General features: G+C 45.1%; 1 protein-coding gene across 1 annotated transcript in view; it reads left to right on the top strand.

Annotated features, from left to right (window-relative positions):
• LOC135513727 (extracellular matrix organizing protein FRAS1-like) overlaps positions 1-26,564 on the top strand; it is a 400,333-nt gene that overhangs the window by 204,238 nt on the left and 169,531 nt on the right. Inside the window, exons 15-18 of the mRNA XM_064936617.1 lie at positions 10,872-11,015; positions 16,707-16,847; positions 17,229-17,369; positions 21,793-21,972. Coding sequence (XP_064792689.1) covers positions 10,872-11,015; positions 16,707-16,847; positions 17,229-17,369; positions 21,793-21,972 — 606 coding nt within the window. The remainder of the gene's footprint in view (positions 1-10,871; positions 11,016-16,706; positions 16,848-17,228; positions 17,370-21,792; positions 21,973-26,564) is intronic.

Here is a 26,564-nt window from a genome sequence, read left to right as displayed (position 1 = left end):
CCTCCAGACTGGACCTCTCCCAGTAATTACCAGTCTACCTCCAGACTGGACCTCTCCCAGTAATTACCAGACTGGACCACTCCCAGTAATTGCCAGTCTAACTCCAGACTGGACCTCTGGCAGGCAGACAGAGGGCTCTAATGGGCCCTCTCTTCTCAGGAGCCAATTAGAATTGTTTAGGCTGGTGCTTTCTCCAGTAACATGCATCCTCTGGGGGGACTGAGTGTGAAGGACTTGTACGTAGGGGAATATGGGTACCAGACTGGAAATGTGGGTCTGTAATCTCCAGAACCTCTCCCAGTAATTACCAGACTGGACTCTAGATTTAGGCAGCCTGTCAAAATATACTTTCTTACAGTAATTTACTCCCGTCTTTAGCCAAAGATACATTCAGAATAAATCACTCTACATCCATATGGTACAAGGCCTTTCCCAAAGATACATTCAGAATAAATCACTTTACATCCATATGGTACTAGGCCTTTAGCCAAAGATACATTCAGAATAAATCACTCTACATCCATATGGTACAAGGCCTTTAGCCAAAGATACATTCAGAATAAATCACTCTACATCCATATGGTACAAGGCCTTTAGCCAGTAAAAGATACATCCCAGAATAAATCACTCTACATCCATATGGTACAAGGCCTTTAGCCAAAGATACATTCAGAATAAATCACTCTGCATCCATATGGACCAGGCCTTTAGCCAAAGATACATTCAGAATAAATCACTCTACATCCATATGGTACAAGGCCCAGTAGCGCTGTTCTCCGTCCCTCACCACGCCAGTAGATCAGTCCTACGTCATGAGCCCACGCCATGCCTCACCACTCACCACTTGCAGCAGGCACGCATGCCATAGTGAGGGCTCTCAGAATTGGGTCGGATGTTTAGAGTTGGTGTGGGGTGCTCCCAGTAATTACCAGAAGAAAAAGTCTACCTCCAGACTGGACCTCTCCCAGTACCATTACCAGACGGACCTCTCCCAGTAATTACCATCTACCTCCAGACTGGACCTCTCCCAGTAATTACCAGTCTACCTCCAGACTTATTACCAGTCTACCTCCAGACTGGACCTCTCCTCTACCTCCAGACTGGACCTCTCCCAGGACCAGGAGGGACTGTTTTTTTGTGTAAAGTTTTCTACCTCCAGACGGGTGCCAGTAATGACCAGTCTCCCTCCAGATCCCCCAACCCTCTCAGATGCCTCTGGCATAAGTCAAGAGTGGGGAGAGGATGGAGGGGGAGGAGGAAGGGGGGGAGGATGGAGGGGGAGGAGGAAGCCAGTCTAACTCCAGACTGGATGGGCCCTCTCTCTTCTCAGGAGCCAATTAGGATTGGAGGGGGGGATGGAGGAACATGCAGGGGGGGGACTGAGGGGAAGGATGGAGGGGAGGGGGATGGGAGGATGTGGGGTAATCTCCAAACCGGAGGGGGGAGGATTTAGGAGGGGGGGGGAAATATACTTTCTTACTTGGAGGGGGCCAAAGGGGATTCAGAAGGGGGGAGGATGGAGGGGAGGAGGACAAAGGGGACATTCAGAATAAATCAGGGGGGACATCCATATGGTACAAGGAGCCAAAGATACATTCAGAATAAATGGATCCATATGGTACAAGGCCTTTAGCCAAAGATAGGGGGAGAATAAATCACTCTACATCCATATGGAGGCCTTTAGCCAAAGATACATTCAGAATAAATCATGGAGGGGGAGGACAAGGCCTTTAGGGGAGGATTGAATAAATCACTCTACAGGAGGAAGGAGGGGTTCTCCGTCCCTCACCACGCCAGTAGATCAGAAGGAGGGGGGAGGACGGATGCCTCAGGCAGCAGAAGGCATGCCAAGGAGTGGGGGGTTGGATTGGGGATGGAGTTGGAGGGAGGGGGGTGGAAGAAAAAGAGGAGAGAGAGGAGGGAGGGAGGGGTTTTTTTGGTAAAGTTTTTTGTAAGGGTGGGGATGCCTCTGGCATAACTCAAGAGTGGGGAGAGGATGGAGGGGGAGGAGGAAGGAGGGGGAGGATGGAGGGGAGGAGGAAGGAGGGGGAGGATGGAGGGGGAGGAGGAAGGAGGGGGGAGGATGGAGGGGGAGGAGGAAGGAGGGGGAGGATGGAGGGGGAGGAGGAAGGAGGGGGAGGATGGAGGGGGAGGAGGAAGGAGGGGGGAGGATGGAGGATGGAGGGGGAGGAGGAAGGGAGGGGGGAGGATGGAGGGGGAGGAGGAAGGAGGGGGAGGAGGAGGGGGGGGAGGGGGAGGGAGGATGGAGGGGGAGGATGGAGGGGAGGAGGAAGGAGGGGGAGGATGGAGGGGGGGGGAGGAAGGAGGGGGAGGGGGGGGGGAGGAGGAGGGGGAGGATGGAGGGGGAGGAGGAAGGAGGGGGAGGATGGAGGGGGAGGAGGAAGGAGGGGGAGGATGGAGGGGGAGGAGGGGAAGGAGGGGGGAGGAGGATGGATGGGGGGAGGAGGAAGGAGGGGGAGGATGGAGGGGAGGAGGAGGAGGGGGAGGGATGGAGGGGGGGAGGAGGGGGGGAGGGGGAGGATGGAGGGGGAGGAGGAAGGAGGGGGAGGAGGATGGAGGGGGGAGGAAGGGGGAGGAGGATGGAGGGGGAGGAGGAAGGAGGGAGGAGGATGGAGGGGGAGGAGGAAGGAGGGGGAGGATGGATGGGGGAGGAGGAGGGAGGAGGAGGATGGAGGGGAGGAGGAAGGAGGGGGAGGAGGAGGAGGGAGGAGGATGGAGGGGGAGAGGAGGAGGGAGGAGGATGGGGGGGAGGAGGGATGGAGGGGGGAGGATGGAGGGGGAGGAGGGGGAGGAGGGATGGAGGGGGAGGAGGAGGGGGGGAGGAGGGGAGGAGGAAGGAGGAGGGGGAGGAGGGGGAGGGGGAGGGGGAGGATGGAGGAGGAAGGAGGGAGGATGGGGGAGGAGGATGGAGGGGGGAGGAGGGGAGGAGGAGGGGGAGGAGGATGGAGGGAGGATGGAGGGGGGAGGATGGAGGGAGGAGGGGAGGAGGGGGGGAGGATGGACCACTTGTTCCTGAAGGGGATTTTGCCAAGGACCTCATTCTCCCCTCCTCATCTCCTCTTCTCCTCTCCTCCCCTCTTCTCTTCTCCTCTCCTTTCATCTCATCCTCTCCTCTTCTCCTCTCCTCCCCTCTTCTCCTCTCATCCTCTCCTAATCCCCTTCTCCTCTCCTCATCCTATCATCATCCCATCTTCTCCTATCATCCTCTCCTCTCATCCTCTCCTCTCACCTCTCCTCCTCTCCTCTCATCCTCTCCTCTCACCTCTCCTCCTCTCCTCTCATCATGTCCTCATCCCCTCTTCTCCCCTCACCTCTTCTCCTCTCCTTCTACTACTTAGTGAGAGGCCTGACCTATTTCTATAGAAGAAGCCCATTTTTGTTCTCAGCTTTTTAATTAACTCATCAATATGAGATAGCTTTTCATCTATCCAGATGCCCAGATATTTGGAGCAGGGACACGATCCCATCCAAAGTACATAAATTCAGAGTTATTTTCTATCCCGGAGGGAGAAGGAGGGAGGAGGATGGAGGGGGAGGAAGATAGGAGGGGGAGGAGGAGAGGCCCAGATAGGGGTAGGAGGAGGGACAGGATCAATAAGGAGGACCATCCAGGGGTACATAAATCAGGGGGGAGTTATTTTTAGGGGGAGAGAACAACATATACTTAGTTTTATCTGCATTCAGTACTATATTCAGGTCAATTCAATGTTTTTGTAATACAGGGGAAGGCAGGATGGTAGTTCATATGGAGCCTGGTCAAGGAAGGGGCAATAGAATACAGGAAGGAGTATCATCGGATACAAGTGCAAGATTACATTTGTTTTACAGATATTCAATATTGTTAACATAAACAGTAAAAAATACAGGACCCAGAATTGGGAGGGGACAGGGAGGAATGGATAGGAAACCTGATTTAACCCCATCAGTAGATACAGTAGTGTTCAGTAGGTTGTATCTTTCAAGAACCAGTTTACACACAGCCTGGGAGGGGGAGGACGCCTTTGACAGGTCAATGAAGATGAGCAGCACACTGTTGCATATGGTTAGGAGGATGGAGGGGGAGGAGGAAGGAGGAGGAGATGCAGGGGGAGGAGGAGGGAGGAGGAAGGAGGATGGAGGGGGAAGGAAGGATGAGGATAGGAGGGGGGAGGAGGAGGGAGGAAGAATCAGGGGATCATTCAATGTTTTAGAGGATGGAAAGGGGAGAGGAATGGGCCTAGGATGGATTATTTAGGAGGATGGTAGGGGAGGAATGGAGGGGGAGGTGGAGGGGGGAGAGTACATGGATCATTCATGGATTCTAATGAGGGGGAGGGTAGAGGATGGAGTCAGGAGGAAAGGGGAGGAGGATGCCTCCTTCCAAACCACTTGTTCCTAGTAAGGGGCATTTTGCCAAGGGACCTACATTCTCCCCTCCTTCAAACTCTTGGGGATAGTAGATATCCTCTCAGGTTAAGGGGAATACATCCTCCTTCCAAACCTTGGGGATTTAGATATCTCATCAGGTTCCTCATGGGCCTCCTTCCAAACCTTCATCTAGATATAATCGTCAGGTTAATCCCCTACATTCTCCTCCTTCCAAACCTTGGGGATAGTAGATATAATCCTCAGGTTAAGGGGAATACATGGGCCTCCTTCCAAACCTTGGGGATAGTAGATATAATCGTCCCAGGTTATCAGGGGAATACATCCTCCTTCCAAACCTTGGGGATAGTCCTCATCCCCTCAGGTCCCCTCAGGGGAATCTTCTCCTCTCCTTCTACTACTTAGGGATAGTAGATATTTCGTAGGAAGAAGCCCATTTTTTGTTCTCAGCTTTTTAATTTCATCAAACTTTTTTTAAAAGATAGCTTTTCATCTATCCAGATGCCCAGATATTTGTAAGCAGGGACACGATCAATAAGGACACCATCCAAAGTACATAAATCATCAGAGTTATTTTTATCCTCCCTAGGGAGAACAACATATACTTAGTTCCAAATCCTTCAAAATATCAAATATATCAGGTCAGATGTTTAATGTTTTTGTGCTTCTAATACAATGATTCCAAGTAATCTGTAGTTCATATAGAGCCACAGCGTTTTGGTGTCTTATTATTCTACAATGTGGGTACATAAGGATATATGAAACTATATTCAGGTCAATTCAAGCAATGAAGGCAGTCTGTGTAGAGCCACAACTCTGTGGGGGCAATAGAATACACAACAGTATCATCAGCATACAAGTGCAAGATTACATTTGTTTTGATATTCAATATTGTTAACATAAACAGTGAATGGTGACATCCTTTCGTAATGTATGCTGTATATCCATTGATTCATGAAGAATATAATACAGTAATGCCTCAGTGAGATTACATTTTAGTTCAACTGTTAAACCATGAGACACACAGAATCTTGTCTTTTCTCCAATGTGGTGATACATTTTTCATCAGCTTCAATTATTTCCTTAGATGAGGCTTTGTAAGTGAAGCAGTATTGGACACCTTTGACAGGTCAATGAAGATGAGCAGCACACTGTTGCCTTTATCCATACAAAAGCACATCATTAACAAGTAAGATGCAAGAAGAAACATTTGACCTGGTTAAAACCCAACTGATGTACATGTAGAATACATGTCAAAGTTCCTAGCCAAGAATCATTCAAGGATTCTAATGTTTTAGAGCAATGTAGTAGGCAAGAAAGTTTAGAAATAGGCCTATAATTATTTAGGTCACAAGGGTCACCACCTTTGTGAAGGGAGAGTACATGGGCCTCCTTCCAAACCTTGGGGATAGTCATAAAGGTTAAGGGGAATACATGGGCCTCCTTCCAAACCTTGGGGATAGTAGTGACCACATGGGCTTCTGGGGATAGTAGATATAATGTAGTGAGTCATGGGCCTCCTTCCAAACCTTGGGGATAGTAGATATAATCGTCAGGTTAAGGGGTCCATGCCCCTTCCAAACCTTGGGGATAATAGATATAATGTAGTGAGTCAGTGGGTCCTAGTAGCTCCATGGCAGCTGTCCTTCCAGTGAACAGCTTCTGGATAGTAGATATAATGTAGGTTAAGTGGGGAATACATGGGCTCCTTCCAAACCTTCAGGGGATAGTAGATATAATAATAGAACAATGTAGGGAATACATGGGCCTCCTTCCAAAGCTGTGGGGATAGTAGAACAATGTAGTGAGTTAAGTGGGTCCATGGGCCTCCTTCCAAACCTTGGGGATAGTAGAATAATGTCAGGTTCAGGGGAATACATGGGCCTCCTTCAGCTGTCTGGATAGTAGAAAAATATATATTTTGATTTGTTTAACACTGTTGGATACATGATTCCATATGTGTTATTTACATCAGTGGGTCCTCTTCCTATTATTCTACAATGTCTAGAAAATAGTAAAAATAAAGAAAAGTGAGTGAGTGGGTGTATCCACATGTATAACAGCTAGTGCTGTATATCCATTGATTCATGAAGAATATAACTTATAAATGCCTCAGTGAGTCTTAGTTCAACTGTCACACTCCATGAGAACCCAGAAATAGAACTTGTTGAGTCAATGTGGGTCCTTTTTCATCAGCTGTTAGATAATAGAAGGCTTTGTAGTGAAGTCAGTGGGTCCTCTCCACATGCAGCTGTCTGGATAGAACAATGTAGTGAGCAGTGGGTCCTGTATCCACATGCAGCTGTCTGGATAATAGAACAATGTAGTGAGTCAGTGGGTCTTTTTGCTCTCACATGCAGGTCTGGAAATAAAACAATGTAGTGAGTCAGTGGGTCCTGCTCAGTCATACAGAGTGTCTGGTCCTCATGAGAACAATGTAGTGAGTCAGTGGGTGACCATGCAGCTGTCTGGATAATAGAACAATGTAGTGAGTCAGTGGGTCCTGCTCCACATGCAGCTGTCAATATAACAATGTAGTGAGTCAGTGGGTCCTGCTCCACATGCAGCTGTCTAGATAATAGAACAATGTAGTGAGTCAGTGGGTCCTGCTCCTCATACAGCTGTCTGGATAATATAACAATGTAGTGAGTCAGTGGGTCCTGCTCCACATGCAGCTGTCTGGATAATAGAACAATGTAGTGAGTCAGTGGGTCCTGCTCCACGTGCAGCTGTCTGGATAATAGAACAATGTAGTGAGTCAGTGGATCCTGCTCCACTTGCAGCTGTCTGGATAATAGAACAATGTAGTGAGTCAGTGGGTCCTGCTCCACATGCAGCTGTCCCAATCAGTTCAGAGTGACTAGCATCTGTCTGGATAATAGAACAATGTAGTGAGTCAGTGGGTCCTGCTCCACATGCAGCTGTCTAGATAATAGAACAATGTAGTGAGTCAGTGGGTCCTGCTCCTCATGCAGCTGTCTGGATAATAGAACAATGTAGTGAGTCAGTGGGTCCTGCTCCTCATGCAGCTGTCTGGATAATAGAACAATGTAGTGAGTCAGTGGGTCCTGCTCCACATGCAGCTGTCTGGATAATAGAACAATGTAGTGAGTCAGTGGGTCCTGCTCCACATGCAGCTGTCTGGATAATAGAACAATGTAGTGAGTCAGTGGGTCCTGCTCCACATGCAGCTGTCTGGATAATAGAACAATGTAGTGAGTCAGTGGGTCCTGCTCCACATGCAGCTGTCTGGATAATATAACAATGTAGTGAGTCAGTGGGTCCTGCTCCACATGCAGCTGTCTGGATAATATAACAATGTAGTGAGTCAGTGGGTCCTGCTCCTCATGCAGCTGTCTAGATAATAGAACAATGTAGTGAGTCAGTGGGTCCTGCTCCACATGCAGCTGTCTGGATAATATAACAATGTAGTGAGTCAGTGGGTCCTGCTCCACATGCAGCTGTCTAGATAATGTGACGAGTGCGTTGAAATGACGGTAATGTTGTCAAAATTCCCAAATTAAAATGTTTTACCATTTCAACATTTGATGTACAGCCACATTCACATTGGTTCTCTGGAACGTTCTATAGAGTTCACAGCTGGAGATGCCCCTTCGTGATTGGTTATTCCCACATAATTGTAACAATGTCAATTGTAATGTCCATCTTTCCTTTGCGGTACCTCAAACTGTCGTGATTACCAGCTGAGAAAAACTTTGCACACAAAATGGGGACTGTGTGTGTGTGTGTGTGTTTTCTTGTAGGACTCTCTGCATTGCTCTGTCTGCATTTGGTCCCCAGAGTTCTCCTTCCTTCACACCCGGTTTCTGAAGTCTCTGGCTGTACTAGAGTCAACTACTGCCCTGCCGTCAGTCCCTCTCAGAACTGACCTATTTCCACACTACACAATGGGGTGACAGGTAGCCTAGTGGTTTTAGTGTAGAGGCGGCAGGTAGCCTAGTGGTTAGAGCGTTGGTCCAGTGTCCGATAGGTTGCTAGATTGAATCTCAGAGCTGACAAGGTAAAAATCTGTCGTTCTGCCCCTGAACAAGGCAATTAACCCACTGTTCCCTGGTAGACCGTCATTGAAAATAAGAATTTGTTCTTAACTGACTTGCCTAGTTAAATATATATATATTTTTACAAGTGTGTGAATTGGAAATCTGAGGACGGCGTCACAGCCAAGGACTTACCCCTTAAAATACTAAACACATTCACATACAAAGATTTATAGTCTCACATAAATATGCACATAGTTTAATAAGCTTGCTCACACACACACACACACCCCCAGTAAGTGACCTCGGGTTCTGTTTACCTCCTGGTTTGGTTCACCATCCAGAGAGAAGTTATGTTTCTCTTCCTGGTTTGGTTCACCATCCAGACAGAGGTTGTGTTTCTCTTCCTGGTTTGGTTCACCATCCAGACAGAGGTTCTGTTTTTCTTCCTGGTTTGGTTCACCATCCTGACAGAGGTTGTGTTTCTCCTCCTGGTTTGGTTCCCCATCCAGAGAGAGGTTGTGTTTCTCCTCCTGGTTTGGTTCCCCATCCAGAGAGAGGTTGTGTTTCTCCTCCTGGTTTGGTTCACCATCCAGAGAGAGGTTATGTGTCTCCTCCTGGTTCGGTTCACCATCCAGACAGAGGTTCTGTTTTTCTTCTTGGTTTGGTTCACCATCCAGACAGAGGTTCTGTTTCTCTTCCTGGTTTGGTTCACCATCCTGACAGAGGTTGTGTTTCTCCTCCTGGTTTGGTTCACCATCCAGAGAGAGGTTATGTTTCTCCTCCTGGTTTGGTTCCCCATCCAGACAAAGGTTCAGTTTTTCTTCTTGGTTTGGTTCACCATCCAGACAGAGGTTCTGTTTCTCTTCCTGGTTTGGTTCACCATCCTGACAGAGGTTGTGTTTCTCCTCCTGGTTTGGTTCACCATCCAGAGAGAGGTTATGTTTCTCCTCCTGGTTTGGTTCCCCATCCAGAGAGAGTTTCTGCCTACAAATGTAGGGTCTTAATTTGAGCCAGTTTGCTACAGCAGGAGCATAATCCTGCAGCAACAGAAAATGTGAATGATTCTATGGTTTATAATTAACATTTTAGATCAGGGGTGTCAAACTCAGTCCACGAAGGGCCGAGTGTCTGCGGGGTTTTGTCCTATACAACCAGGTGAGGTGATATCCTAACTAATTAGTGACCTTAATTCATCAATCAAGTACAAGGGATGAGCGAATACCAGCAGCCACTCCTCCCTTCGTGGAATGATTTTGACACATGATCTAGATGCTGAATCAATCAATCAATCAATCAAATGTATTTATAAAGCCCTTCTTACATCAGCTGATGTCAAAACAGCAGGTCTGGGACAGGTAGCACGTCCGGTGAACAGGTCAGGGTTCCATAGCCGCAGGCAGAACAGTTGAAACTGGAGCAGCAGCACGACCAGGTGGACTGGAGCCAGCAATGAGTCATCAGGCCAGGTCGTCCTAGGGCCAGGTGATCCTAGGGCTCAGATCCTCTGAGAGAAAGAAAGAAAGAGAGAATTAGAGAGAGCATACTTAAAAGAAAGAAAGTAGATCCTACATTATATCCTACAGTGTATTCTACAGTATATCCTACAGTAGATCCTCCAGTATATCCTACATTAGATCCTACAGTATATCCTACAGTAGATCCTACAGTATATCCTACAGTAGATCCTACAGTATATCCTACAGTGTATCCTACAGTAGATCCTACAGTAGATCCTACAGTAGATCCTACAGTAGATCCTACAGTGTATCCTACAGTAGATTCTACAGTATATCCTACAGTAGATCCTACAGTATATCCTACAGTGTAACCAACAGTATATCCTACAGTAGATCCTACAGTATATCCTACAGTAGATTCTACAGTGTATCCTACAGTAGATCCTACAGTGTATCCTACAGTATATCCTACAGTGTAACCAACAGTATATCCTACAGTATATCATTTACATTTCATTTACATTTAAGTCATTTAGCAGACGCTAAATAGAACGCTAAGTAGATCCTACAGTAGATCCTACAGTGTATCCTACAGTAGATTTTACAGTATATCCTACAGTATATCCTACAGTATATCCTACAGTATATCCAACAGTATATCCTACAGTAGATCCTACAGTATATCCTACAGTAGATCCTACAGTGTATCCTACAGTGTAACCAACAGTATATTCTACAGTATACCCTACAGTATATCCTACAGTAGATCGTACAGTGTAACCAGTGTATGATCTCTTCCATATTTATATTTTTCCTATCTCTCTCTCTCTCTCTCTCTCTCTCTCTCTCTCTTTCTCTGTCTCTGTCTCTCTGTCTCTGTCTCTCTCTCTCTTTCTCTCTCTCACTCTCTCTCTCTTTCTCTCTCTCACTCGCTCTCTTTCTCTCTCTCACTCTCTCTCTTTCTCACTCTCTCTCTCTCTCTCTCTCACCCCCTCTCTCTCTATATTTCTCTCTATCTCTCCCCCAGGTTGCCATGCATCCTGTTCAGTGTGCTCAGGGCCGAGCCAGCAGGACTGTGTGAGGTGTTCTGACCCGTCTCACCTCCTCAGAGATGGACTCTGTGTCCCAGACTGTGACCAGGGCTACTACACACAGCACGGAACCTGTTATGGTGAGCACAGAATCCATTGGGAAGGTTTCTCTGACACAGATTAAGCCTCGTCTTAGAACAACAACAAACAAAAAAACATTTCAAGAACAGGTCAATTGAGAATCTCCATTGAAATGGACTTTGTACACCAGTACTAGGGAAAGGGGGATACCTAGCCAGTTGTCCAACTGAATGTATTCAACTGAAATGTGTCTTCTACATTTAACCCAAACCCTCTGAATCAGAGAGGTGTGGGGGGCTGCCTTAATCAACATCCACAGCACCCAGGGAACAGTGGGTTAACTGCCTTAATCAACATCCACAGCACCCAGGGAACAGTGGGTTAACTGCCTTAATCAACATCCACAGCACCCAGGGAACAGTGGGTTAACTGCCTTAATCAACATCCACAGCACCCAGGGAACAGTGGGTTAACTGCCTTAATCAACATCCACAGCACCCAGGGAACAGTGGGTTAACTGCCTTAATCGACAGCCACAGCACCCAGGGAACAGTGGGTTTACTGCCTTAATCGACAGCCACAGCACCCAGGGAACAGTGGGTTAACTGCCTTAATCGACAGCCACAGCACCCAGGGAACAGTGGGTTTACTGCCTTAATCGACAGCCACAGCACCCAGGGAACAGTGGGTTAACTGCCTTAATCGACAGCCACAGCACCCAGGGAACAGTGGGTTAACTGCCTTAATCGACAGCCACAGCACCCAGGGAACAGTGGGTTAACTGCCTTAATCAACAGCCACAGCACCTGGGGAACAGTGGGTTAACTGCCTTGCTCATGGGCAGAACAACAGACTTTTACATTGTCAGCCTGGGGATTCGACCCAGCAACCTTCCGGTTACTAGTCCAACGCTCTAACCACCACCAGTTATTTTAATTCTGTAGTTACTGTTCTTAAAACGTCTCTTAAAGCCATTTTCCTCATCTTTATTTTTGGTAGAGATGACACAAAATTATAATATCTCGCTGGAATGTATTTGTCAAAGACTTGTTTTTCCAACAAATGTAGGTGTATCATGTTTGACTGCAAGGAAAATTACTATTACAGTTTGTGTTTAATAAGGTTCAGGGCAGGGATGGCTAACTGCACTTTAAAACATGTTTTATTCTTCTCTCTGTCATGAGGGGAGTTGCTAAGATGCTCTGAGGGTGGTGGGGTATTGACGATGGTACCCAGACCAACGAGCCACTGTGTCCCCTCACGATGACTTCTATTGTTTTTTTGTAGCCCCCACCCCTATCAAAGTTGCCCATCCCTGGCTTAGGGCCTAGTGTGTACCACAGAGAGTTTTCATATGAACTAGAGGTGAAGATTTTGTTCACTTCGCTTTTCTTCTCTGTAACCCACCAGAGCGTTGTCAGCCTCCCCCACATGAGTAAAGTGGCTCGTCAGCACTCCACACACTGTTTATAACAACCAAAACAAACTGTTTTTAATTATACCTTATTGCAATCTTAATGAGGATCCACATCTCCTTAAATAAACCACATGAATATCAATTGTTTCTCATTTGAAAGAAAAAGATGGAAAAGAGTGGTAGAACTCAGCAAAAATAAATCCCTTCTAGGCCTTGAGCTGAGTGAGGACTTGTGTCCCAAACGGCACCCTATTCCCAATTTAGTGTACTCATTTTAACCTTGGGCCCCTATTCCCTATTTAGTGCACTCATTTTAACCAGGGCTCCTATTCCCTATTTAGTGCACTAATTTTAACCAGGGCCCATGGGGAATGAGGGAATATATATATATATATATATATATATATATATATATATATATATAATGTAGGATGCCATTTGGGACACAGGGAGGGAGTTATTCACCAGTTGAGATGGGCCATTCTCTTCATAGTTCTGAAGGATCTATAGCAACATGGAGATATAACCTAAGACTATTATAGTAGCTATAGCAACATGGAGATATAACCTAAGACTATTATAGTAGCTATAGCAACATGGAGATATAACCTAAGACTATTATAGTAGCTATAGCAACATGGAGATATAACCTAAGACTATTATAGTAGCTATAGCAACATGGAGATATAACCTAAGACTATTATAGTAGCTATAGCAACATGGAGATATAACCTAAGACTATTATAGTAGCTATAGCAACATGGAGATATAACCTAAGACTATTATAGTAGCTATAGCAACATGGAGATATAACCTAAGACTATTATAGTAGCTATAGCAACATGGAGATATAACCTAATACTATTATAGTAGCTATAGCAACATGGAGATATAACCTAAGACTATTATAGTAGCTATAGCAACATGGAGATATAACCTAAGACTATTATAGTAGCTATAGCAACATGGAGATATAACCTAAGACTATTATAGTAGCTATAGCAACATGGAGATATAACCTAAGACTATTATAGTAGCTATAGCAACATGGAGATATAACCTAATACTATTATAGTAGCTATAGCAACATGGAGATATAACCTAAGACTATTATAGTAGCTATAGCAACATGGAGATATAACCTAAGACTATTATAGTAGCTATAGCAACATGGAGATATAACCTAAGACTATTATAGTAGCTATAGCAACATGGAGATATAACCTAAGACTATTATAGTAGCTATAGCAACATGGAGATATAACCTAAGACTATTATAGTAGCTATAGCAACATGGAGATATAACCTAAGACTATTATAGTAGCTATAGCAACATGGAGATATTTACCTAAGACTATTATAGTAGCTATAGCAACATGGAGATATTTACCTAAGACTATTATAGTAGCTATAGCAACATGGAGATATAACCTAAGACTATTATAGTAGCTATAGCAACATGGAGATATAACCTAAGACTATTATAGTAGCTGTATGTCTTCATAGAAATGTCAACACTCCAAACAAAGTCTTTGACAGAAAGGTCAAACTGCTAGGAGCATGTCTATCTTGATATTCATGAGCCATTGTAAATACCTGAACTTTAAGAACTGGAGACAGCTTAGTGTTTCCCTGCCTTTCCTGGTTAGTGTGTTTTCATTCATGGTTGTGTTAATGGGTGCTTTTCTTTCCCCCTCAAGCTAAGCAAACTGCAGGAAAGGGATTGGATTGACTCAATATCTTTGTGCGAGACAGGAGTTAAGGGGCTTGTTTGAACACGTTGGTATTTTGGATAACAAATTGATTATTTGGCATGGGCTTATTAACATATAACTAAGGCAATACTTTGTTTGGGTAGTTTAATACTAAAGGTATATTTGACTTTGGGTGTTTTCACACATAGTTTTGAGCTGAAGTTCCAATAAGAGTTTGATTATTTGTTACATTTGAATTTGTTTCATTTGGTCTGCTTGGTTTCACATTTGTCTTTGTATTTATTATGGATCCCCATTAGTTCCTGCCAAGGCAGCAGCTACTCTTCCTGGGGTTTATTATGGATCCCCATTAGTTCCTGCCAAGGCAGCAGCTACTCTTCCTGGGGTTTATTATGGATCCCCATTAGTTCCTGCCAAGGTAGCAACTACTCTTCCTGGGGTTTATTATGGATCCCCATTAGTTCCTGCCAAGGCAGCAGCTACTCTTCCTGGGGTTTATTATGGATCCCCATTAGTTCCTGCCAAGGCAGCAGCTACTCTTCCTGGGGTTTATTATGGATCCCCATTAGTTCCTGCCAAGGCAGCAGCTACTCTTCCTGGGGTTTATTATGGATCCCCATTAGTTCCTGCCAAGGCAGCAGCCACTCTTCCTGGTGTTTATTATGGATCCCCATTAGTTCCTGCCAAGGCAGCAGCTACTCTTCCTGGGGTCCTTCAAAATTAAGGCAGTTCTACAATTTTAATAACATTAGAACACATTCACACCACATTACGTGTGTTTCTTCAGGCCCTCTACTCTACTACCACATACTGTATCCGGGGCGGCAGGGTAGCCTAGTGGTTAGCCTTGGACTAGTGACCGGAAGGTTGCAAGTTCAAATCCCCGAGCTGACAAGGTACAAATCTGTCGTTCTGCCCCTGAACAGGCAGTTAACCCACTGTTCCTAGGCCGTCATTGAAAATAAGAATTTGTTCTTAACTGACTTGCCTAGTTAAATAAAGGTCAAATAAAAAAATAAAAAATAAATCTACAAAACATCCAGGTGTGCCACAGGAGTCTACTAAGCGGATAATGGCTAGAACGGCGCTGTCACACCTGCCCCTGCTCTCCCTCTCTGGCGCCTTCAAGGACGCCAGGCTGCCCTTCATTACGCACACCTGTCACCATCATTACACACAGCAGCGCTCATTGGATTCACCTCGACTCCCTCCCTTTGTTGATTGCCTTCCCTATTTCTGTACACTTCCCCGTTTGTTCCCTGAGTTAGCAGTGATGTCGTTGTTTCTTCCCCCGGGCCAGACGCCTGTCCTGTCCTGTCCTGTTTCATGTCCATGTCCATTTCTCCCTGTACCTGCCTCTCGTGTCCCGGCGTCGTTCCTCACAGTTACAAATGGAATGGGTGTCAAACACCTGGAAACCACGTATTTGTTACATTCCACTCGTTCCACTCCAGTCGTTACCACGACCGCATCCTCCCCAATTAAGGTGCCACCAACCTCCTGTGATGTGTACGTGTGTATATAGTGAGTATGTTATGATGTGTGTGTGTGTGTGTGTAAGCATGTGTCTGTATGTGTGTTGCTTCACAGTAACCCGCTGTTCCATAAGGTGTATTTTTATCTGTTTTTTTAATCTGATTGTACTGCTTTCATCTGTTACTTGACGTGGAATAGAGTTCCATGTCGTCATGGCTCTATGTAGTACTGTGCGCCTCCCATAGTCTGTTCTGGACTTGGGGACTGTGAAGAGACCTCTTGTGGTATGTCTTGTGGGGTATACATGGGGTGCATTCAACCTCTCACAAATACAAGTAGTGATAAAGTCAATCTCTCCTCCACTTTGAGCCAGGAGAGATTGACATGCATATTATTAATGTTATAGCCAAATGTCAAACAAACTAAAACTCAAATTAAATTAATTCATTAATTTAAATAAGTGAAATCCATCTATGAGTATCATAAAGTATGACTTGTGTGTCTTGTCTTCATTTCACTTTCGTTTTGGTCTTCCGACAACATGCCGGAGGAACCTGCGATGTGAATAAACTATATTCAGTAGTCTATATCCCTGGTATCGACCCCTGTCTCCCCTCATCTAATCTGGATGAGCTCATAAAACTCACAGAATGTTTCAGCCATGTTAGGTTTTGATGCTGTGATCAGTCAAACAACCAATCATACTGAGCCACTCTGGTTCTTTTCCTGTGATTGGTCTGGACTGCTTGCTCACCTGCAGCGAACCGCACCAAGGCACCGTGTTGTTCGGTGAACCTCCTGAGTGCGAATAGATTTTTAAACACCAGTCCAAAGAAACCCCAACTAAAGGGGGTAAACTCACCGGAGTTCGGGGAAAAAAACGCTCCAAATCAATTAGCGTGTGAAAGCCCCTTGAAAAGTGACAAAGGATATATCTCACACATATGCTGTTGAGCAGTAAATTTAAATTGTTTTATTAAAACGTTAAATTGTAGATACATTTAAAATGGTTAAATATAATGTGTGTGTGTGTGTGTGTGTGTGTGTGTGTGTGTGTGTGTGTGTGTGTGTGTGTGTGTGTGTGTGTGTGTGTGTGTGTGTGTGTGTGTGTGTGTGTGTGTGTGTGTGTGTCATCCCCACAGCATGTGATTCGTCCTGCTCTTCCTGTTACCCTGACAACCCCAAGTGCACGAGCTGCCCCCAGGGCTCTGCTATGCATCATGGGAAATGTATTTCCCACTGTCCAGAACAGCATTACATAGACGACCATGGACGCTGTAGAGGTAAGCAACTCCTCAACAGAGTTCACATGAATACCTCTCATACTCATACTGTTTCAGTGCTGGGCTGCACCAAAAACCTGCACATAGTTTATAGCCCTTGTGTCTTCATGGCAGGCTTATGTCCTAGCCCAGCTTTAGCATTCCTGCTTCAACTAATCAACTCATCAGTGCATTAATTGATTTAGCGAATCAGGTTTTTATTCATGGTGGGTAGGGACAAAAACCTGCACTTGCTGGATAGCAAGAAAGGCATTTCACTGTACATTTAACGTTACAATAAAAACTTGAACCTTGAACCTACAATGTTTTTATAGTGTTGAAACTAGCCGAGTCCTGATTGGCACCAACAGTGTGATTGACCTCTGACCTATTCACTCACAGCCTGTCACAGCTCCTGCTGGTCGTGCTCCGGCCCCACTGTGTCCCAGTGTACCCTCTGTTCCCAGGGACTGTCCCTACACCAGGGCCAGTGTCTGGAGGCCTGCGGAGATGGGCTGTACCACCAGGATCAGACCTGTCATAGTAAGTTACCAGGTTTAGGATTAGTGACTGTCTCTACACCAGGGCCAGTGTCTGGAGGCCTGCGGAGATGGGCTGTACCACCAGGATTAGACCTGCCATAGTAAGTTACCAGGTTTAGGATTAGTGACTGTCTCTACACCAGGGCCAGTGTCTGGAGGCCTGCGGAGATGGGCTGTACCACCAGGATCAGACCTGTCATAGTAAGTTACCAGGTTTAGGATTAGTGACTGTCCCTACACCAGGGCCAGTGTCTGGAGGCCTGCGGAGATGGGCTGTACCACCAGGATCATAGAAAGAACCTTCCTCTAGAGTAGTTAGGGTTTAGGGGTTTAGGGCTTGAGTTGGGCTTAAGGTTACTACAAACTTTGTGCCTGCGAAAATGAAAATACTAAAATAATTTTTTGGAGTAGGTGTTACATGAGGTCCTCGTCGGTCCCGTTCCCATTCACAAGGGGACGATTATTTATGTCTTTTCATTTTGTGAAAGCAAGGACGAGTCGCTTTCTCTTGCTATTAATGACTTGCTGACAGCCTTGCTAAAAACATAGCAAGCTAGCTAGCCTTTTTAGCATTCCACATCTCCATGTGTAATAATCAGATTTATTTAAAAAGATGCCCTGGCAAACATTCCTATACTTACCAGTGTATCCTAAACATTATACCAGTTTGATTACATTTACATTTCATTTAAGTCATTTAGCAGACGCTCTTATCCAGAGCGACTTACAAATTGGTGAATTCACCTTCTGACATCCAGTGGAACAGCCACTTTACAATAGTGCATCTAAATCATTAAGGGGGGGGGGGGTGGTGAGAAGGATTACTTATCTTATCCTAGGTATTCCTTGAAGAGGTGGGGTTTCAGGTGTCTCCGGAAGGTGGTGATTGACTCCGCTGTCCTGGCGTCGTGAGGGAGTTTGTTCCACCATTGGGGGGCCAGAGATAATGCTGCTTGGGTATTCATTCCCATATCAGCTAAAACTAGAACTTCATAATGTTTTGATAAAGAAAAAACAAAGGAGTTGAATACTTATTGACTCAAAACATTTTAGCTTCCCATTTTATAAGAAAAAAAAGTGGAACATTTTCTAAGAATATAATTCCCCTTTGACATTATGGGGGAGAGTGACACAAACTTCAATTTAATACATTTTTAATTCAGGCTGTAATATAACGAAATGTGCGAAACGTTCAGGGATGTGAATACTTTCTGAAGTTACTCAGGGTTTGGAACAGGTTCAGGGAACAGTACCGAACACTGGAAAATAACGCCATTTTGTATAGGAACAGAATCAGAAGCGAGCTTTATTTATTCAGCGCATTTCATACATGGAATGCAACACAATATGCTTCACAGGAAAAAACTAATACCAAACAATGGAAAAAAAAACTGAAATATTTATTGCACAACAAACATAAGAGGATAAAAAACTGAAGAATAACAATAAAACTGAACCACTAAAAAGCGCTGTCAGACTCTAAAACAGTTTGCAGTGTTTCAGGAAATAGTTCTGTAAGCCCTGGTGTTAGCGACGGGATCCCGTCTCTTTTAAAAAGATAGAAGTGAGTAGCAAAGGAGGGGGCCAAAAATAATTATTATCTTCCCTGTGCAAGCGGGGGTCTTTACAAATGTTACGTAGTCCTCCCGGAGTTGTTTCAGACCGCCTAAAACGAAGGTTGTTAAAACCTACGTGTGTGACGATGGTGTCAATATTGGAGTAAGTTGGCCTGAACAGTGGGCCGGAGAGAGTTGTCATGGACACAGACTCCTGGGGGACATTGGACCCTGTTTGGTGCACAGACTGTAGACAGACCCCTAGCTGTTTGATAGCTGGATTGGATCTTCACAGATAGATAGGTGGCTAGACTGCCTCCCCGATTTCCTACACCTTGCGAGTGTCCAGTCTCCCATGGGGCCGAGGACTTGACCTTAACATCTGTCCGTTGGATTGAGTTAGATCAACTCCACCCGACTCATCGACAGCGTTGGTATAGTAGGCATTTAAAACTGAGAGTAGGTTTGTCTGGGTTACAAGTTCGGTGTACTTAGAAAGCAGGTTTTCCTTTTCTCACAGCCGAGCTAACTGCCAGAGAATGTTTTCCCAAAGATGATGGTGCATTTAGGGCAGCCAAATCCCTGTCCATTTTCCACCGTATCCACCTTGTCTTCGTCTTGATTGTTTGGAAATGATTTCCAGCCGTGGATAAAAACACTGGTGGGCTAGCATTGCTTGTAGCTAACTGCTACTTAACAGGAGTTTGCTAACAGATATAGTAACTTCTACTTAAAACTTAATAGGGATCGGTGTCCTGCTAGCGGGTCATTTTCCGGTCAAACTGGAGTACACGTAATTCAAATAAATTCTAATAGTTATTATAACGGTCAAACATTTAGATACATGTAAGTATCTTATATCGGTTGAAAGGTTAAATTCTTGTTCATCTAACTGCTCTGTTTTATATCGGCTGAAAGGTTAAATTCTTGTTCATCTAACTGCACTGTCTGATTTACAGTAGCTATTACAGTGAAAACATGCCATGTGATTGTTTGAGGACTTCGCCCCACATCAAAATATTTTTCCACCAGCACAGGTTTCATACGTTGACATATAAAGATTAAATATTCACTTACTTTTTGAAAATCTTCCTCTGATTTGTCATCCAAAGGGTCCCAGCTATAACATGTAGGGTCGTTTTGTTAGATAAAATCCTTCTTTATATCCCAAAAAGTCTGTTTAGTTGGCACCATCGATTTGAGTAATCCACTCGTTCAAATTGCAGAGAAAGAAACTGAAAATCTACCCCTAAACTTTGTTTCAACAAGTCAAAATACTCCTCAGACACCCTAAAATGTAATCAAACTATAATATATCTTTGGGAAGAAGTACGTTCAATAGGAAACAGATTTTAGCAGGTGCGCAACTTCATCATGGCGCGCGATGGCACAGATTTTCAAGACTGTGTCTTCAAACAAAAGCTCTTATTTCTTATTCGTTTTTGAAGTTACAAGCCTGAAACTTAGAACATAGACTGCTGACACCCTGTGGAAGCCATAGGAATTGCATCCAGGGAGCTATTTTACAATTCTCTTTCATTTCTAAGAGGATGGTTTCTCAATAAAAATATTTTTTTTAAATGTTATCTTCTCCTACCATATCTATTGTGTTATAGTCACCTACATTATTTGAACATTTCTACAAACTTCAAAGTGTTTTCTTTCAAATGGTACCAATAATATGCACATCCTGGCTTCAGGGCCTGAGCTAAAGGCAGTTTGCTTTGGGCACGTCATTCAGGCGGAAATGGAGAAAAAGGGGCCTGATCCCTTAACAGGAAGCTGCTAGCAGCTAACTGCTACTTAACAGGAAGCTGCTAGCAGCTAACTGCTACTTAACAGGAAGCTGCTAGCAGCTAACTGCTACTTAACAGGAAGCTGCTAGCAGCTAACTGCTACTTAACAGGAAGCTGCTCATTCCAGTGTCAGCCTGCCAGCTGAAAATATTTGCCAGTGTATGTATAGGAAACCTGCCCCTCTGAAGCATAGGCTCCTGTAAACTACTGATGTTACAAGCGCGATTCAGAAATTAGGGAGAGATTTTTAATTAGAGAATGAACGAATTAACTTTTTAAATGCAAGTTACAGATACTGTAGTTATCACGTTGGATTTATTAACTACAGAAACGTAAGACGTGCTTTTAATTCTGGTGCCGTTCTGCACACGCAAGCTCGTTGTTCCAACGCCAACTCCTGAAAATCAGATAATGCATTTCATAACCAGATACCCAGCGCTTCAAGTCAAAGCCTCCTCCTCCTCCACCTTCTCTCACTCTCTCCCCACCTGCAACATGCAACCTTCTTCTCACTCCCTACCTTTGTCTGTCCATGTAAACTCTGGTTCTGTCAATGGTTCTGTTAATGGTTATGTTAATGGTTCTGTTCTCTTAATGGTTCTGTTAATGGTTCTGTTCTGTTAATGGTTCTGTCAATGGTTTTGTTAATGGTTATGTTAATGGTTCTGTTCTCTTAATGGTTCTGTCAATGGTTCTGTTAATGGTTCTGTTCTGTTAATGGTTCTGTCAATGGTTTTGTTAATGGTTCTGTTAATGGTTCTGTTCTGTTAATGGTTCTGTTAATGGTTCTGTCAATGGTTCTGTTAATTTCGCTACATATCTGTAAAATATGTATTCAGAAGTAGTTTTGTCTTTAACACCTCCAACATACCATCTCCCCTACTGTAGTCTACCACCTATTGTTGTGAGTGTGTGTGAGTGTGTGAGTGTGTGTGTGTGTGTGTGTGTGTGTGTGTGTGTGTGTGTGTGTGTGTGTGTGTGTGTGTGTGTGTGTGTGTGTGTGTGTGTGTGTGTGTGTGTGTGTGTGTGTGAGTGAAGTCTGACTAAAGTGGTTTTCTCTCTCTCTCCGCAGTCTGCCATCCATCTTGTAGGGGATGTCTAGGTCCTCTGGCCTCTGACTGTCTGAGGTGTCTCAAACCACAGGAGGCCCTGCTGCCGCAGAACAGTCACACACACAGAGCAAGGCCACACGGAGTGTGTGTGGACAGATGTCCCGCTCGCTTCTACCTGGATGCTCAACACAGCTGCAGAGGCAAGTAGATGATGCGTGTTCATGGTGGGTGGGCGGGTGGGGGGGGCATCATTTCCACTCAGTGTCGGGTTGATTCGGTGGTTACACATACTATCAACATTACACATATTAAACAAAACATACCATATCTACGTCTCAGACACCTCGGTCCCCACATCTCCCGTACTGTATATCTGGCAGTATTTCCTATGACTGACAATCATCAATCAATCAAATCAAATGTATTTATAAAGCTCTTCTTACATCAGCTGATATCTCAAAGTGCTGTACAGAAACCCAGCCTAAAATCCCAAAACAGCAAGCAATGCAGGTGAAGACGTACGGTGGCAAAGGAAAAACTCCCTAGAAAGGCCAGAACCTAGGAAGAAACCTAGAGAGGAACCAGGCTATGTGGGGTGGCCAGTCCTCTTCTGGCTGTGCCGGGTGGAGATTATAACAGAACATGGCCAAGAACAGTGTGTGTTATGAATACAGATATCTCTGGCACACACACACACACACACACACACACACACACACACACACACACACACACACACACACACACACACACACACACACACACGCACACACACACACACACACATACACTCAGTCTATCATTAGGGAGTGAAGGCCAGTCTGTGTGAGATAAACACACACACCAGCAATGTTCTCTTTCTCTGTGCCACCATTTCCTTCGGGCTTAGAGATAACTAGTAGTCTTTCCACAGCTGTGTTTCCACAGATCTCTTCCCCTACCACTCACAAATCACAAACTCAGCTCGCTATTATGCTAATTGCAGAGTAGACTGTGCAAGAGTTAACTACATATCTTCCTGACCCAGTTAGAGTACTTGTCTTTCCGGAGGAGCTAAATACTACTATCTGTGGTTTATTGAATTGTTTATACATTGTCCTAATTTATTTCTAAATCCCTTCATGTGGTGCAGCGGTAGAATGAAAGTGTCAGAGAGATGTAAATATTTTGAGCTTCAAAACCCACAATATGACAGTATTTTTGAGCTTATAACTGTTTCGTACGCAGCACGACAGAAATGGCTCAGAGTTGATCCAGATAGACCTCAATTTGTTTACTCTGGATAGGGAGTCTGCTCTGGATAGATGGATTGTGTTTTAAAGTGTGTTAAAGAAGACATGTCTATTTTTTTAACAACCAAATCTCAATGTTTGATGTAAATGGAATGTTGTAGAAGGGTCCAGACACCATTTTTAGTGATTTCCTCTTGTTTTTAAGAAACTCACCCCAAACTGCAAATCACTTGATATGAACAAAGGCTCAAAGGAAACAGCAACTCTCTCAGTATAGTGTCAGAGGAGGTCCAACACTCTTTTAAGACATTTTTATTTTGGTGTTTCATCGTATTTTGGCAATTACCTGTAGCAGCAGGCTACACGGGGGAATGAAACAACTGGAAAAAAGTGAAAACTGTTTTGAGTCGCACCAAAAATGGAATATAACGCTGTGGATGAAGTTCAGAATGACACACTTTCACGTGTACAACATCTAAAGAGCTTTTGACGTTTCTAAAATGATTCATTTGGGTGAATTTGGAGCCTTCAAACATGTTTTTTTTTTCAGGGCCCCTATACTGAACAACGGGGATGAGGAAGTGATTTTCTGTTTGGGGAGAGTTGCTCAAAAGCAAGAGGAAATCACAACAAAATGTGTCTGGACCCTTCTATATCATTCTATTTACATCAGACATAGAGGATTGGTTTTAAAAAATAAAACTTCTCTTTAAAGGTTGCATTCCCAAACAGCTCCCTGTTCTCTATGTACTGCATAACAGAGTTAAACACGTTGTTGTAAGCTCACTCCACAGCTATCTTGAAACGTTGTGTATGGAGCTATCCAATCGGGGGCTTTTGTGTGACTCAACCCATTGGAACCATGTCAAGGAGGACTGTAATGAACGTTGTCAAGGAGGACTGTAATTAACGTTGTCAAGGAGGACTGTAATGAACATTGTCAAGGAGGACTGTAATGAACGTTGTCAAGGAGGACTGTAATTAACGTTGTCAAGGAGGACTGTAATTAACGTTGTCAAGGAGGACTGTAATGAACGTTGAGAAGCAGAGGATCACTGGTTCCATCCCAGTATGAGGCAGTCAGAGAGTGGAGGAAGCTAACCTGTTAGCACCACACTGACCCTCGTTACAGCGGAGGAAGCTAAGCTGTTAGCAACACACTGACCCTCGTTACTGTAGAGGAAGCTAACCTGTTAGCACCACACTGACCCTCGTTACAGCGGAGGAAGCTAAGCTGTTAGCAACACACTGACCCTCGTTACTGTAGAGGAAGCTAATAGCCTGTTAGCAACACACTGACCCTCGTTACTGTAGAGGAAGCTAAAATGTTGGCAACACACTGACCCTAGTTACAGTGGCGGAAGCTAGGCTGTTAGCAACACACTGACCCCCGTTACAGTAGAGGAAGCTAACCTATTAGCACCACACTGACCCTCGTTACAGTGGAGGAAGCTAACCTATTAGCACCACACTGACCCCCGTTACAGTAGAGGAAGCTAACCTATTAGCACCACACTGACCCCCGTTACAGTAGAGGAAGCTAACCTATTAGCACCACACTGACCCTCGTTACAGTGGAGGAAGCTAACATGTTAGCAACACACTGACGCCGTTACAGTAGAGGAAGCTAACATGTTGGCACCACACTGACCCCGTTACAGTAGAAGAAGCTAACCTATTAGCATCACACTGACCCTCGTTACAGTGGAGGAAGCTAACCTATTAGCACCACACTGACCCCCGTTACAGTAGAGGAAGCTGTTAACACCACACTGACCCCCGTTACTGTGGAGGAAGCTAACCTATTAGCACCACACTGACCCTCGTTACAGTGGAAGAAGCTAACATGTTAGCAACACACTGACCCTCGTTACAGTGGAGGAAGCTAACCTATTAGCACCACACTGACGCCGTTACAGTAGAGGAAGCTGTTAACACCACACTGACCCCCGTTACTGTGGAGGAAGCTAACCTATTAGCACCACACTGACCCCCATTACAGTAGAGGAAGCTAACCTATTAGCACCACACTGACCCTCGTTACAGTGGAAGAAGCTAACATGTTAGCAACACACTGACCCTCGTTACAGTGGAGGAAGCTAACCTATTAGCACCACACTGACCCCGTTACAGTAGAGGAAGCTAACCTATTAGCATCACACTGACCCTCGTTACAGTGGAGGAAGCTAACCTATTAGCACCACACTGACCCCCGTTACAGTAGAGGAAGCTGTTAACACCACACTGACCCCCGTTACTGTGGAGGAAGCTAACCTATTAGCACCACACTGACCCCCATTACAGTAGAGGAAGCTAACCTATTAGCACCACACTGACCCTCGTTACAGTAGAGGAAGCTACGCTGTTAGCACCACACTGACCCCGTTACAGTAGAGGAAGCTAACCTATTAGCACCACACTGACCCTCGTTACAGTGGAGGAAGCTACGCTGTTAGCACCACACTGACCCCGTTACAGTAGAGGAAGCTACGCTGTTAGCACCACACTGACCCTCGTTACAGTGGAGGAAGCTAACCTATTAGCACCACACTGACCCCCATTACAGTAGAGGAAGCTAACCTATTAGCACCACACTGACCCTCGTTACAGTAGAGGAAGCTACGCTGTTAGCACCACACTGACCCCGTTACAGTAGAGGAAGCTAACCTATTAGCACCACACTGACCCTCGTTACAGTGGAGGAAGCTACGCTGTTAGCACCACACTGACCCCGTTACAGTAGAGGAAGCTACGCTGTTAGCACCACACTGACCCTCGTTACAGTGGAGGAAGCTACGCTGTTAGCACCACAATGACCCCCGTTACAGTAGAGGAAGCTAACCTGTTAGCACCACACTGACCCCGTTACAGTAGAGGAAGCTAACCTGTTAGCACCACACTGACCCCCGTTACAGTAGAGGAAGCTACGCTGTTAGCACCACACTGACCCCGTTACAGTAGAGGAAGCTACGCTGTTAGCACCACACTGACCCTCGTTACAGTGGAGGAAGCTACGCTGTTAGCACCACAATGACCCCCGTTACAGTAGAGGAAGCTAACCTGTTAGCACCACACTGACCCCGTTACAGTAGAGGAAGCTAACCTGTTAGCACCACACTGACCCCCGTTACAGTAGAGGAAGCTACGCTGTTAGCACCACACTGACCCCGTTACAGTAGAGGAAGCTAACCTATTAGCACCACACTGACCCCGTTACAGTAGAGGAAGCTAACCTATTAGCACCACACTGACCCTCGTTACAGTAGAGGAAGCTACGCTGTTAGCACCACACTGACCCCGTTACAGTAGAGGAAGCTAACCTGTTAGCACCACACTGACCCTCGTTACAGTGGAAGAAGCTAACCTGTTAGCACCACACTGACCCCGTTACAGTAGAGGAAGCTAACCTGTTAGCACCACACTGACCCCGTTACAGTAGAGGAAGCTACGCTGTTAGCACCACACTGACCCCGTTACAGTAGAGGAAGCTAACCTGTTAGCACCACACTGACCCCCATTACAGTGGAGGAAGCTACGCTGTTAGCACCACACTGACCCCG

Source organism: Oncorhynchus masou, chromosome 25, assembly GCF_036934945.1.
Source record: "Oncorhynchus masou masou isolate Uvic2021 chromosome 25, UVic_Omas_1.1, whole genome shotgun sequence".
NCBI classification, from domain to species: domain Eukaryota; kingdom Metazoa; phylum Chordata; class Actinopteri; order Salmoniformes; family Salmonidae; genus Oncorhynchus; species Oncorhynchus masou.
The sequence above is the reverse complement of the archived record's forward strand: the minus strand, read 5'-3'. Positions and strand labels throughout refer to the sequence as shown.